Here is a 14,850-nt window from a genome sequence, read left to right as displayed (position 1 = left end):
AGGGAAGCCTCATGGAGCCATGTGAGCCGCTATGTGGCAGGCCCAGACCTTTGATAGCACTAAGAGAAATGTTCTTTCTTTTTACTAAGTTCAGGGTAAGAAGGTGTAATCCTAAGCTAGGGAGACATCTTTCCTCAATGAGGGACAATGTGTCCGAATAGAACTAAGAAAGGAGAACTAAGAGATTCTAGGTCCCTGGGGCCTCCCTTAAGCACCTGGATCAAGCCTTACCTGATGCCATTTTTATCTCCAGAATCTCAGTTATGTGAACCAATACATTTCCTTTTCCCTTTTGACAGAGACCATTAATGTTGCCCAAATATCTATGTGTTCTTCTATATTTCCCAGTCCTCCTCAAGGTTAGATGAAGACCATCTTTCTAAGTAGTAACCGATGGGATACAGGCTCAAGTAATGAAGCCATTCAATCCCTTTATTAAAAGGATTTGTTCTGTAAAACTTGGATTCAGTCAAAAGGCCACACTCAAGGATCCAGAAGGCCACATGTGGCCCCCAGGCCACAGGTTCCCCACCCCTTCCTGCCCCAGTTGTGCTGACCTCGAAGGCTGTGTGTTCTCAATGGAATAACTACAAGATGGAAGAGGGTTGACATGGTCTCCAGGTGAAGAAGAAATAAACCTTTCTGAAATTGAGCCACTGAGACACGGACGTGTACCTATCGCCGCGGGCCGGCCGGGTTTAACTGATATATCCCTCAGGCAACACGAGATTACTCTTTTGTACCTGCTGTCAAAATAGCCTCACTAGAAAGTGTTTCCTGAAATCAATAAAACTAGCTGGAACTCTTCCATCCAATCCACAGTTTCTTGGAGATTCTCTTACACTTTGCTTCATACTCTAAAGAAAGATGCTCAGAACAGAAGATCTGGTTTGATTTCTTTCTTTACAGCAAGTCCTACCAGGACTTCAGGATGGTAAAACACGGACTAGTTCTTCTTCTAGAAGGGCTCTAGTTGTAAAGGAACACGAACACTTTAAAATGCTTGAAGAGTGAGGAACTATCCAGAAAAATCAAAATCAAATCCGCTATCCACCGAGTCCTTCATTGGCCCACATTATGAAAAAGAATGTGAGAAACACAAAATAAGGATCCTTGCCCCTTTTCCTAGAATTATCATAGAAAATGAAAAAATTACCTGTATGAGATACTCTAACATGATTTCTTGCAACATCAGTGGTATCAAAAATCAATTTTAACAAGACGAGAATTTCTGCAGGTACTGAAGATTGGCACCTTTAACACCAATTCTAGTTCCTTTCTCGTGTACCTTGATGAATTGAAGAAGATAAAATCCTATCAATTAGATTTGCAGGAATGTCTTGAAGCTACTGCTCCCAACCTGCCTGAGGTCCTGTTGAACAGATGCATCCATCTGTAAGGTGGAGTGAGACAGGGAGCGATTTGGGGCTGTGGCTACACACGAGATCAGTCCTTCTTACAAGTACAATGCACTGCGCTGGGTACTCTGGGGTAGCACTGCCAGAAGGTGCTAGAAGGAAGGCAGTAGCAACGGCAGGACTGGGGCAGAACAGGAGCCCACAAGGGCTGGGGGTTTCCCCCGGCAGCTGCTGTTCCCAGCACGAAAGCCTGGTCCCTCGTGTGTACAGAGAATCTACATTGTACACTGGCTCCTACGCTCTAATAAATCCTTCTCTTCCAGGGTGGATCCTGTCGTCATCAGCTAAGAAACCGCAGCCAATGCAGAAGGAACACGCTCACGGCAAAGAGGGTTCTAAAGGGTAAAGTCAATTCCTTTCAGCACATAATCAACGAATTTTTCTATACCTGTATCATAAGGCTTACCATCGATACTTCGAACTGTTCGTGCCTCAGTTTCTCCCATTTAACTGTAATCTCACGAGGGCAGAGTTCATCTCATACTCACATCCGTGTCCCCAGAGCCCCTCTCATTGCATTTACCATCTGTCCCCAGAAAACAATTGTTGGATAAATAGATGCAAACTCTTGCTGCGCAACGCCTGTGACTTTCCCTATTGGAGAGAAAACACCGGAACCAAGTAGATCCTGGGACTGAACGTGAATATTTCACGCATGCCTTTAGGCAGCAGAGGCCTCGTGAATTCCGTGGAAATCACAAAATCAGGGAAGAGCCCTCATTCCGAATTAAAAATATAGACCTGTTGCTTTGATCGCATTTCGTACTAGTGATGCCCAAACAGCATGTCCTAGGGGGTTCCATCTTCCCAGCAGACTGGATTGCACCCTTTCCTTTCCGCGTTCAAGTGCATTTTCTCTTTTCCCCGTAGCCTCGAAGCCAGAGTCTCTTCATCTCCACCTTGTGTGCCCACGGACGTTCTCTCGCTGTGGCCCACTTCGGAGAGCGTGCCCTGGGAGACCAAGCAGCGCGCCATTCTGGATCTTCCTCCCTGACCACAGACATTGTCACCTCATCCACTCCAATCCCTCGCCCTCCAAGAGCCAAGTCATCATACAGCAAAGGTCCACACTTGGAGCAAAACAGAGTTTCAGGGCGTGGAGAGCCACCTCATCAAAGAGCAGTTACCTTTCTTCACGAAGACGTCTGAACGGTTTTCAAGGGGCACAGCAGCACTCCGCAAATGCTGTTGGGGGCGGCAGAAATTGACACTGCCGTTCTCAAGAGCAACAAGTTCAGCAAAATTGATACTTTCGTGTATTGCGAGCACCTGTGCAAAATGCAGCGTTTTGGGAAGGAACTTGGAAGCAAAAGCTCAACCCATACCTTTGTTCCAGTGAATAACCAACTATGCATCTATCTAAGGAAGGAACTCGAAACTAAAATTATGCACAAAGATAATTATTTCTTATGAAAATAGAAAACTATAAAGTACGTCCAGCAAAGGCAGAACCTTTCAAACCGTGATACAGACATTAAAATTATATTCATGACACATTTTGTAAACATGAGGAAATGCTTATAGAAGCCCATAAACTCAGAAAAAGTTGAAAAAAATGATATGTACCATATAGAGAGCAAACACGACTGGTTTAAAAATTCATAGAAAAACAACTAGAATGAACTACATCAAAAGGTAAAGCAGTTGCCTTTGGGGAGTGAAATTGTTTCTTTCAACCTCTCATTTCAAGAATAATTTGAAGTAGCTTACAAAAAAATACATGCAATGGGATAAAATAAGTAGGCAAGAAAGCAGACAGAGAGAGAGAGAAAGAACAAGGATAGGAAACTAAAATAAAGCCAAGGATAAAGCTCATACACAGGACGCATGTCTTAAATGCCCATATTATAAATAGCAAATTGAGCTCTGAGAGTTCCAGCAGCTAAAGCAAAAACGAACACGTGATCACTTATACAATTCACCGTGTTGGTAAGATAGAGTATAAACTATTTCTCAGAATAAACAGCTTATTTTCTCCTGGAGCTAAGACCTCAGGAAATTTTTTCCAACATTTCTTAGAATAGGGAAAAATCCATGTCTTAATAGTGTTCTTAAAACATCCCTACAAATGTTTCTTGAATGTTTCTCAATACTGGGTAACAACCTCATGCCAAAGTATAATTCAATTTAAAGAACTCTGTGAGTCAAATTGCCCAGCTCCCCGGTCTTCTGGCTTGGTCTGAGCGAACAGATGGGCCTCAGGGTACTTCTCCTTCCCTCTTCCTCCCCCTTCCCTCCTCTTGCTCCTCCTCCTCCTCCTCCTCCCGTTTTTTTCTTATTACCTTTGTGGACACTCCACACCTTCCAAAAATGCACTTGCATTACTGTAAAATCTGAATAAAATTTTTTCCACTGACCAAAGTAATTATTTAATTGAAACGCAAATACAGTGTTTTCACACTCAGGCTCTGTGACTTCCCCATCTCTAACTGCAGCCACAAGCAGCCCCTGTGGATGCTGTGATTTATTCAAAACCCAGGACCACCCATTCCCGCTCTCCTCCCATCCTTAAACTCCAGCTACAAAATTCCTATAAAAGGTCTTGCAGCCTTTGCTCAGCAACATTCAAAACTGACACGCTCATTAAATGGTCTGATTTCTCTAAATATAAATACTGTGCCTGTTTTTAGGACTCTTTTGTTCACTTGGGCAGTTATCTCAAATTCTGGTGCCTCAGTTTTTCCCTCTGTAAAATGGGAATACTACTACTCATAGGATAGTGATGAGTATTTAATGAGTGAAAGCAGTAAAACCTTTAGAAGCCTGCCTGGCACAAAAATGAGTAGTCAACAAATGATAATAAAATAACTATTACTATTGCTATTTCTTTTGAGTGAGGAGAACCAGTCCCCCACCCCGAGGCTCCCACTCATTCAGGAGACCTTCCTCTAGAGTTCTGCTACATGTGCTTCTGCGTCCTGAAGCCACAGAGATGGGCACATCCTTCCGTTAAAAGAGAGACGTCCCTGTCTTTAGAAGCGGTCATCCTCTTTCCAAGTCAAAGTCACAGGGCTCCTTTCACGGTTCTCGCTGTGATAAGGGGTCTCGGTTTCTCATTTTCTGAATAAATTAAAATTCTCCATTCTTCCCCTTTGCATAAAGAAGTTGTCCAGATGTAGCACGATTGTCTGGATTTGATGCAACAAGGGCCAATGCAGTATGGTGAAAATACTCTCTTCGTTCCATAAACGATAACGGTGTGAAGCGTTGCGGTTCAGCCTTCATGTGCACATCTGGAAGCCACAGCTGGCCCTCCCCTGGGTCCAGCCCTCCTGCCGTGGTGCTCTGACGCCGGCTCCAGACTACCCCGTCCCTGTCGTGAGCAGATGGCAGGGAGTGTGACTTCCAGGCCCTTCAGACCTGACCCCGAGGCTCCACCTGCAGCATCTGGGAAAAGGCCCCCTCACTCCCGCCAGCGTCCGGCGAGGCCGCAGCACGCGGTCATCCGGCCCTTCCCAGGCCCAGGGCAGTCAATGAATGAAGCAGACACGGCGGCAGCCAGAAGGTAGAGAGGGATGAGCTGGGTTCTGGCGGCATCAACAGAGCCCCTGCATCAGGCTCAGCTTCAAACAGCCCCACCCTGGACCTGGAGGTCACTTGGGATAACTCTGTTGGAAGTCATGTGACATGAAGAGTCCCACTGGTGCCAAGATAAAGATGATGGTAAAGATTGTTGTCACTCATTAGTGCCTCCGGCCTTCCAGACTGCAGGCTCTATAAGCAACGGTGACAAAATCCCACCCCCAGAGCTCACATCTCGCTTGTGGTCTTGGCTTCTGTTCTTTCTTCTTTGGCAGATGCACAACTCTGCTGACTCCTATTAAGCTTATTTTCACACAAATCCCCAAGTCTTTTTGCACAGGTTCCTCCTAAATTCCTCTCTCCTGTACTTCCCGTTGGTGCACATGGACCTAAGGTCAGGGTGTGGCTTGCGTCCCCTGGGTCTCACGTGTTAGGCTGGTCTAACCTCAGGAGATCTTTCGGGTCACAATCCTGCCGTGTGGCATCTTCCCCGTTCTGTCCGTGCACCTGCCCTTCTGCAGCGTGGACGGGCTCCATGTGTCTTGACAGCTGCCTCTGCTACGCACGCACACCTAGGAAGACGGAGGATGGAGTCCCAGGCCCCACCTTGGACTGGGCTGACACCGCACCACCTGCAGACACCGAGCTCCGTGAACCCACCTGAGCACAGCACCTCCCGGGTACGTGTTACCGTAGTGTGGACAAGAGTGTTGGAGTGAGTACAACTCTCGGTCCCCAACGCCAGTAAATGCCAGATATAGATCTTCATGTGTATGTAACAGAACTAAGTTTCTATTTTCATTCGTGTTTCATCCAGTAGCAAAACAAAGGCTCTGACAATGCTGTCCCCAATCATTCCACCTGCAAAAATTTCAGGGATCAGCTCTACGTTCCAAGAGGTTCAGAGTGACCAGGACAACCAGGAGGGCTGTGCAAGTGTCCGGATGGCAGCTGGTCTCCCGTGGTCAGTCCACCCAGACCACGGCCTCGCCTCCCTGGTCTTGGCCACGGCCCCCTCGGGCCGACTGGGCTCCCTCCGCCATGTCTGCTCCACTCCCGGCTGCCTGGGAAGGCTGCTCCTGGCCAGGTGCTGGGGCACGCCGCCTTGTCACCTCTCACAAACATCGCTCCCGCTTCTTTTCCAGGGGATATCATGTAGGACTCTCCAAATCTATACTGTTTGGGGAATTGATCTAATAAGTGACATAGAGCATCACAAAAACACACCAGCATCTAAGCTGCTCTATAAATTCTCCTATTCTTCCCTGTCCCCCAGTAAAAGAAATATTTACTTAGCGAAAGAAGAAGAGAGAAGCCCAGAAACCATATGCCCATGAACATATGTTTTTCCAAATCTTTTCTCTTTTGTTGGCTATCAGCTTTTGAAATCGAAGCTTGCACCCTCTGCTGCAGCAAGAGGCCGTGGCTGTTGCCTGTGCCCCGAGGCTTCCGGGGTGGCAGGGAACGTGGGCAGGCGCGGGGCGGTGCCAGCCTGCGTTCTTATGTCAAAATACTTTACTGCCACGTCATCCTAGGAGACGCCAGGCACCCTGACTCTCAGCGAGCTATCTTCTAACTCCAGCATCCTGTCTCCTACCAGTGTGGCTTCTCTGACCAGAACACAAACAAACGACAGCAATGAAACCCAGCCCACGTCTTCTTAGTGAATCTGCTGCTGAGGGAGATGCCCATAAACGTGACCATTTCATGTCACGCTCGTGAAAAACACAACTTCATGTCACTGAGAGTTAACAGCTCCTTGTGACCTCTTGTCTTTTCAAATGTATATCAGAATCACTTTTCATTTAATAGACTTTAATTCTGCAGGGGGAGAAATGGATATTCGAATCCTCTTTCAAATGTACGTGTTTTTACCTTGGTTACTAGTAAAAAAAAAAAAAATCCTTCCTGTTCTGGAAATGGACTTGAATCTCTTTTCAAATGCATGCCATAAATGTGTTCATTTTTTAAGTTCAAGGGCTTTCCTGCCTCAACAATTGTTAAATAATGTCTGGGAGGAGCCTTCTTGGGTGACGAACCCCCAAATACAAACGTTTAAGAACAGAGGTGCACTGTGTGGGGGATGGGCACACTTGTAGCCGGGACCCAGGCAATGCAAAGGAGACATACGTCACCTAGACATTTGCTCCCCATAATATTCTGAAATAAAAAAATAAATTAATTAAAATAAAATAAAGAGCAGAGGTGAAGGCAGCACCTGGCTTCCAGCTGTTGGCCACTCTTACTCTTCCTAAAACAGTTTTTTTTTTTTAAATAAATGACAAAAGTCATAGAAGGATATTCTGAGTCGTTGATCTCATCTTGCAAATCCAACCTGATTTCCTCTTCCTTGTGCTAGAGGCCCCAGAATAGTTCCCCAATCCAGTCACGCTTGCTGCGTGGCACCAAAAGCCAAACTCACCAATCCATACGTTCACAAAATCCAGCATCCTCCTTCTGCAAATGGGAACAATATTTATTTGCCTTCATTCTACATGTTTCCTCCTCATTCTGCACAATCTCCCAGCAATCACTACAGTGGCACCGACTCCTTCAATCCCGGAAGACTAGAGGTGGCATCTTGGTCTCCCCTGGCTGAGACTCCACGCACGGCAGTGATCATGAACCACAGTTCACTGAGTACACAGGCAAGTTCCTCAAGAAGAACTTCGAGGAGCCTGACCTAGGAGACAGCCACGCACATTTCACACCATCTGATAACCTCTCCCACCTTCCTGCCAGTCTTGGAATTAAATCTATATGTCCATAATCCCTTTCAGCTGTTATTCCTGATTGCCTCTGGAAAATGAAGGCTGAGAAAACTATGTAACAAGACATTCATTTATTCATTTGTTCAATAAATATCAAGGGTCAACTATATACTAGGCTCTAGGCTAAAAACTCAAATGGAAACCTCTCTGCACTCCACCCTCAGCAAGCCCTCACTTGTAATTCTTGCCTGACAAATGGCTTAGCTCTTAGTTATTAAATATAATCATGAGAAGTCGCAGAAGGGCCAGTGGTGTGGCCACAGCACCAGACTTCAGACCCTCCCTGCCTTCGCAGATGTCATGGCTCGGACAAGTTACTTAACTTCTCTGCGCTTCCGTTTCTGCCCCAGTATGTATCTAGCCCATGAGGTTTGACTGCACCTTCACCAAAATTATCTTCATAAATCACTCGGCACAGTTCTGCCACGCAACCATTACTCAAAAAATTAGCTGGTATTATTATTGTCCAAAGTATTTCCTGCAGGACTTTGAATTACAGAAAAAGACAGCATCGAGCCGTTTTACTGCCGGGTGAAGGTTCTTCAGGCAATAACTTACATTCTCATAAGCACACTTAGAAATTTTATCGAACCCCTGCAATGTCCAAAGCGCCATCCTAAATACTGGAGAGAAATTGAAGCTGGAAAAATACACATTTGTTGCCCCTAGAGGAACTTAAACTTTAGAAGAAGAGACAGAAAATAGTTTTAGGATGTCAATCTCGTGGAAGGCAGAAAAATGTGCCCCTCGAAAAGATATTCACGTCCAAATCGCTGGAACCTGTGACTGTTTGACATCTTATTTGGAAATTAAAAAAAAAAGAGGGGGAGGATGTGACCAAATTAAAATGGGGGATTATCTGGATTATTTGGATGAGCTGGAAATGCAATCACACGTATCCTTTTAAGAGGGAGGAGGGGGAGGTTTTATACACAGACGCAGGGAAAAGCAGGTGGCGTGAGGACAGAGCAGAGAGAGCTCTGAGGACCCTGTTTTTGGAGGTTTGAGTGACAAGGCCACAAATCATAACCTCCAGGGTCTGGAAGGGGCAGGGAAGGATGACCCCTGAGAGCCTCCCACAGACTCTGATTTCAGCCCCGTGGTACTGACTTTGGACTTCAGCCCGCAGAACTACAAGGGGATAAATTTCCAAGTCACCGCATTTGTGGCAACTTGTTACAGCAGCCACAGAACACTTCGCATGCTCTGTGTGTGAGTTCAAATCCATCCCTGTCTCCCACTTTTACAATAATGACATAGCTCCTCAACACAGCGTACGAAAGAGAGACACGGGATTCATCATCCACCTGCACAGTTTGAGGGTAAAAGAGAGCGTTGAGCACAGCCCAGCCCTGGCCCCTGTGGCCACACTCGACCCGCTGCCTTCCTGCAGCACCGCGGTCTCCGCGGCTCTCTCACCCCAGCATCTCTTCTAACCCTCTTCTTGCACATCCCCCCTCCACCCAGCTCACAGCAGCCCATCTTCCAGATCAGGGGAGTCTTCCCAACTGCTCTAAGGCAAATGCCGACGTACCTGCATTCAGAGGTACTTGCTCTGTCCTCGGAGCACAGGTCACGGTGCTAAGTTTAGGTCCCTTTGTGTAACTGACATTTTTCTCTATCTCCCCATGAGCTGCGAGTCCCATGAGGGCGGCACCCACATCTGTTCGAGGGTTCTTCTCTCACCGCGGCACTCCCCGCACCAGCATGGTGTGGAGCACTGCACTGCCCTCAGAAGGAAGTCGTGTTATCAAGCAGCGAAGGGGAGGGAATGAGGGAGCCCAGGAGAGAGAGGAACAGGGGAGGATGACTACGGGGCTGCCCAGGTTGGAGCCTTCAGCTTAAAGCAGTGGAGCTACGGTGTGTGGCTCTCTGACTCCTACAGAGACTGGCACTTAGGTACCCACTGGTACCAGACCCCATGTCCTCATGGCACCTGAAAATAGTCCCTGCAGAGGAGTTCTGTGTCCACTGAAAGCACGTGGCCTTTGATATTTGTGGAATGAATAAATGGATGGATAGATGAGTGGATAATAATGACTGGATAAATAAATGGATGATGGATAAATGGATAAATTAATTAGAAATACAGGAGAGTATAAGCTTCTACAATAAAACATTTTTGGAGTTTTTGTATGGTTTATTCATTTTTTCTTGGCATTTAGAATGAAACTAAATTAATTAGATCCTCAAACTTTGAATTCTACCTTTCTATGCATACATTTTAATATAATCATAATTTTATTCAATGCTTTAATTCAGAGAAAACAAACCTTAATGGCCTTCTGTCCTTCAGCCTTTTAGTTTTGACAGAGTTTGGAGGTAAACGATAAAGTCGGCCTCCCACTCCCCTCTCCCCTTCTCACAGACACATGCACCCCCCAACTTGCTCCCTTCCCCCCCTGGAAAGCCCCTGACCCCTGGAGAAGGCATCGCTCTGTGGGGAGCTTGTTGCACCGCAGGCCTGTTGGAGAACAACATTCCCTAAATGAGAGGCGGTGCTCTGCCGCCAAGAAGCCCTAAACGTGGAAGCCCTTCAGGAAGGTGGCTGCCCGCGGCGGGAGGCGGGCAGAGCCTGCGGCCAGCTCAGCCCTGGGTGCAGGGACCACATCACTGCCACAGCTCCTGGACCAGCACAGCAGGTCTCTGAGCGTCTGCTTCCCACCAGCATTTGCAAGAGAGAACGTAACTGGAGAGGTACATGCAGGTGAGGGTAGGGACAGGGCGACCTACACATGGCAACCTTCTTGATTTCGATTTTAACAATCACTTTGCTCTCTGCCCATCTCCAATCTCCTTCCCATTAGTTTTTCTTCTCCACCCAGCCTCCACATGCCTGCCCCCTCTCGGGAAGTTAAGAGCACTGTGTTAAAACTCATCTGCAGGCTTGTGACCCATGACAAGTTTCCAACAAAGGTTAGATCTTAAACATAAGACACGAGCTCTCTTGACAATTATTGATAAAGACCATTCTCCAGAAAAGTCTGGGACCATAGGACAAGGTTGCTGGTAAAACTTTGTTTCATACCATAGCTCCGAGGCCCCAAGGGCATAGAAGTGTAAGCAATGAAATTTTATTTTTGTTTTTTAAAAGATCTATAAGAGGGCGGTTTTTCTCTATGACCAGTCATTTTCTGCTCATGAAATTTAAACGCGTGTAGGGCACAAGGACATTAGCCTGGTATTAAAATGTGCATTTTGTTTCATCCAAGGATTCCTATTGGGAAAGACAATTTGCTGAAGGAGATAATTTAATATTTGATAATAATTATTTTTCAATCAGCCCTAAACAAATTGGGCACCTTGGATGTATGTGGACTCCCAATTAAAATCCTTTAAAATATCGTCCATACTTGATTTCCAGCTGGTTTAGAGCTTTCAGGTGGTCAGGGACTCTTAGATGGGAGGTAACATGAACACACTGGGAAAAGAACTGAGTTGTCCCTGAGTTTATAAATTACATCTGCACCATGAGGTTCCATTTCACACAATGTGATGACATTAGGGGTGTTAATTTCTTCCTTGTTCTTTGACATACTGTGAATAATCACTGAATTACCTGCCATGTGTTCGTACCCAGCTAATGGCCGTATGAAGTCTCCACACATCACCAATTCACTTTTTTTTTATTTCAGCATATTATGGGGGTACAAAAGTTTAGGTTATAGATATTGTCCATGCCTCCACCCCCCCCCCCCCGCCCCGAGTCAGAGCTTCAAGCGTGTCCATTCCCCAGACGGTGAGCATCGCACTCATTACGTAGGCATACACCCATCCCCTCCCCCGCCACAACCAATTCACTTGAGAACTATCTGGCTGAGTCTCCAAACTCAACACACAAACTATGTCACTCACTGTGCTTACAGTGTCATTTCACAAGCCGATTTTTGCACACCTGGAAAACAGGCTTCCACAGCACAGAGTACCTCATTTAAGGACATTTTCAGTGTTTCCACTTGCAAAACTTCAAAAATATCAGGGGACATACAGTTCTCTTCAACACTGCTCAGTCTCGTAAAGAAATCAGTAGCAGAACCAGGTACATAACTGAGAAAACACAACAGTTAGGTCATATTTACAAAGCTGTGCTCTACCTTTCTTAATAAAACCTGGTTATTGCAGCATAAAAACAGAGCAGTCTATACCTATTATAAAACCAAGTGACAACCAATAAAAACACATGTCTGGTAGCAGTATTCAAGTCAGCTGAGCTGTTCTTTCTGTGGATTTAAGGTTGTTTTTTTGTTTTTTTTTTTTTGTTTTTTTCCTTTCTTTTTTAACCTTATGTCTGCCTGAGTTGGATTCATCAGATTCATCAACCTTTTCTTTGATTTCCTGTCTCATCGTAAATCCCAGAAGCTCTGGTCCTTGGGCTTGTTCCACCTCATCATTAGGAGATGTGAGCCCATCTCAACTGCACTTCAAAGACAGCAGAGCAGGGTGAACATAAATTCCTCTTCCTCGATCGTACCAGCACAAAAACCCAACAAGTGAGCTGTCTCAATCTATTATCAGAGCCAAAGTAGCACAACCCCGGTGATGCCGGGAGAAATCAGAGAAAGAGAATTCATGTAATTAAAAGATTCTGTGCATGATAATTGGCTTTGAAGTTTCCAGGAGAGACCTCCTCTCCAACGCTTCGCAGGAAAATATGCGTACAGGGTATTTCCAGCACACTCTGGAGACGGCTGAGGAGCTCCACTCTCCTCCCAGTAGATTTCTCTACAGGAGAGAGGAGCTTGGTGGCAGCCCCACACACAAATCAACAGCCCCGGTCAATAAGGAGAAGGAATTGGGGGTCCTTTCCACAATCTCCTGGGCAAATCAAACAGTTTCTCTGCAAGCAATGCCTGCCTGGGGGCTTCCCCACTTGCTCTTCCTGTGACAGGCAGGGATGTTGACAGAGGCGACAGGGGAACTCCTGCCTTCACCGGCAAGCTGCAGGCCAGGCCCTGCTGGGCTGCCTCGGGTCACAAGTTACAGCCGAAACTCCTCCTGCACCCCGTGGGGCTGCCACCAGCTACTGAAGGCGACAGCCCAGACCCTGGGCGGACCGAGGGCTGCCGCTTCAGAGCGGACCCCCAGGCCCTATGTTCAGCAGCCCGCCAGGCAGCGACTAGCACCCCCTACTCCAGGAGCGCTCGGAAATTGTTACCATTTCCGAACAGGTCAGCGCCAGCAGGGAAAGTCAACTCCAAATTCCGGGAATCTTCCTGGTCATCTCAACCGGCTCCCCTGACAGCGGGCTCAGCCCTCTGGAGGCCACCTGTCCCCTCAGGGGTCACCCACACCCCTCCCTTTATTTAAAAGGCCCTCTGGAAACAGTGTCTTTCCCCCTCGTCCCTTTGCAGCCTCACCTAGGGCCCCCCCACGCAAGTCCTCCAGGGGAAGCACCTGCGGCCAAGGGGCCAGCAAGGACCTTGGCTGCCCCCCGCGGGCGCGCGCGCGCGCACATGCACACGCGCGCGCACACACACACGCGCGCACACACACACACACGCACACACACACTCTCTCCCACACACTCACTCCCACACACTCCGAGCGAAGTTGGTCCCAGGCCCGGGTGGCGGCGGCCTCCTCACCTTTGGAAAATAGGGCTGCCAGGCTGATAAGCACAGGGGACCAATGGTGCCACAGCGTCCCCATCTCAGAGGCGCACATCCTGGAGAGCCGGAGCGCAGGTCCTCTGCTCCCCGGCGCCGTCTAGGCGAAGAAGAGACGGTCCCGATGCCCAGGGGACCGGAGCGCGGCTGGCTGACGGAGACGCGGCCGGCTAGGGCCCCGCGCAGCCCCGGCGCCCTGCGCCCTCCTCCCGCCAGGCCATGGCCGGGTCGGGAGGCGACAATCGCGCGGGGTCCCGAGTTGCTCTCCGGAGTAACGCTGGCGCAGGCAAACCCCACCTCCCCCTTCACCTCCAACAGGGTCTTTAAAAAAAATTTTAATCCACGAGGGGTATTTCCGTTCCTGTTTACCGAAGCGCAGAGTGGCCCCAGGGGCCCAGGAAGGGGCGCCTCCGGGCGCGGGGCTCAGGCGGACGCGGCGGGCGGCTGGGCCGGCTAGCTGAAGCGGGCGGCGGCGGGGCGGCGGGGCTGCGGCGCCCGGGGCGCGGGCAGAGGCTGCGTGGAGGCCCCCGGGCGGGTGGCCGGGCGCGCGGCGCGGCCCGGGGCGCCCTGGCTCGCAGCCCCCATCCCGGGCCGGCCTCTGCGCCCCGGGGCTCGCTCGCGCGCGCGCTCCGGCGCCCAAAGTTTGGCGGGTGCAGCTGCTCCCGGGGCCGCCGCCTCGGCCCGCGGGCCCCGGCCCGGCTCGGGCTCGCGGGGCTCTACGCGCGCAGAGCGCACGGCCGGCTCCGGAGACGCGGGGCTCCCCCCTGCGCCCGGGGGAGGCGGGCCAGATGTGCGCGGGGGAGGACCCGGCGGCTCGGGGACGCGGCCGTCCGCCGCAGCTGCTGCCTGCCAGCCGGCGCGGTGGCTCCGATCGGCAAGGACCGCATCCGGAACGCAGGCGCCCGCCACAGTGCCCGGAGCGGGCTTGGGGTTTCGCCTTAAAAATTTGTCTGTTTTCAAAAAGCCCCACCCTTTCGGAGTGACAGCTGTGAGCCCCAATCCGCAAAGTAAATCCCACCTCCCCCTGGTCGGCCCTCTCCCAGCCTCCCTGCCGCCCCTCCCCGCGCGTGCGGACGGGAGAGGGCCACCGGGCGGCGGGGGAGTACCCGGCCAGCGCGGAGGAACCCGGAGCAGGGAGCCGCCCACTCTCCCAACAGGTGTCAAGGCGGCCATCCGCCTCCCTCTCCCTTAAAAACCTCGGTCCTCCCGCCTGGGGGCTGTCTAATGCGCTTGGCCAGGCGGAGAGGGGCATTGTCCAATGATTTGAGCTCCCAAGCCTCTCCCCTGGCACCCTGAGGTCCTGCTGGCCCCAGGCCCCGCCCTAGAATGAAACCCCAGGTTACTGTCCCTGGAAGAATTTCATCATCTCGACTCCCCCGTGGGCCCAATGGACCGGGAACAGCATTGCCTTGAGAAGACAGGAGACAAGATTCTTCACGTCCACCTTCCTGAATCTCTCATTAAGACACCCCCCAAACCAAGATCACCGAGCACCAACCTGTGATTTCTAGCCCAGGGTTTGCTCTGCTCCCT

The 14,850-nt window shown here is 49.5% G+C and overlaps 1 protein-coding gene across 1 annotated transcript in view; it reads right to left on the bottom strand.

Moving 5' to 3' along the window:
* Positions 1-13,375, bottom strand: part of TMEM132D (transmembrane protein 132D) — a 510,659-nt gene extending 497,284 nt beyond the window's left edge. Inside the window, exon 1 of the mRNA XM_069497436.1 lies at positions 13,297-13,375. Within this exon, the coding sequence (XP_069353537.1) occupies positions 13,297-13,375 (79 nt within the window). The remainder of the gene's footprint in view (positions 1-13,296) is intronic.
* Positions 13,376-14,850: the final 1,475 nt, after the last annotated feature.

Source organism: Eulemur rufifrons, chromosome 21 (genome assembly GCF_041146395.1).
Source record: "Eulemur rufifrons isolate Redbay chromosome 21, OSU_ERuf_1, whole genome shotgun sequence".
Taxonomy (NCBI): Eukaryota; Metazoa; Chordata; class Mammalia; order Primates; family Lemuridae; genus Eulemur; species Eulemur rufifrons.
This window is presented reverse-complemented; position numbering and strand designations above follow the sequence as displayed.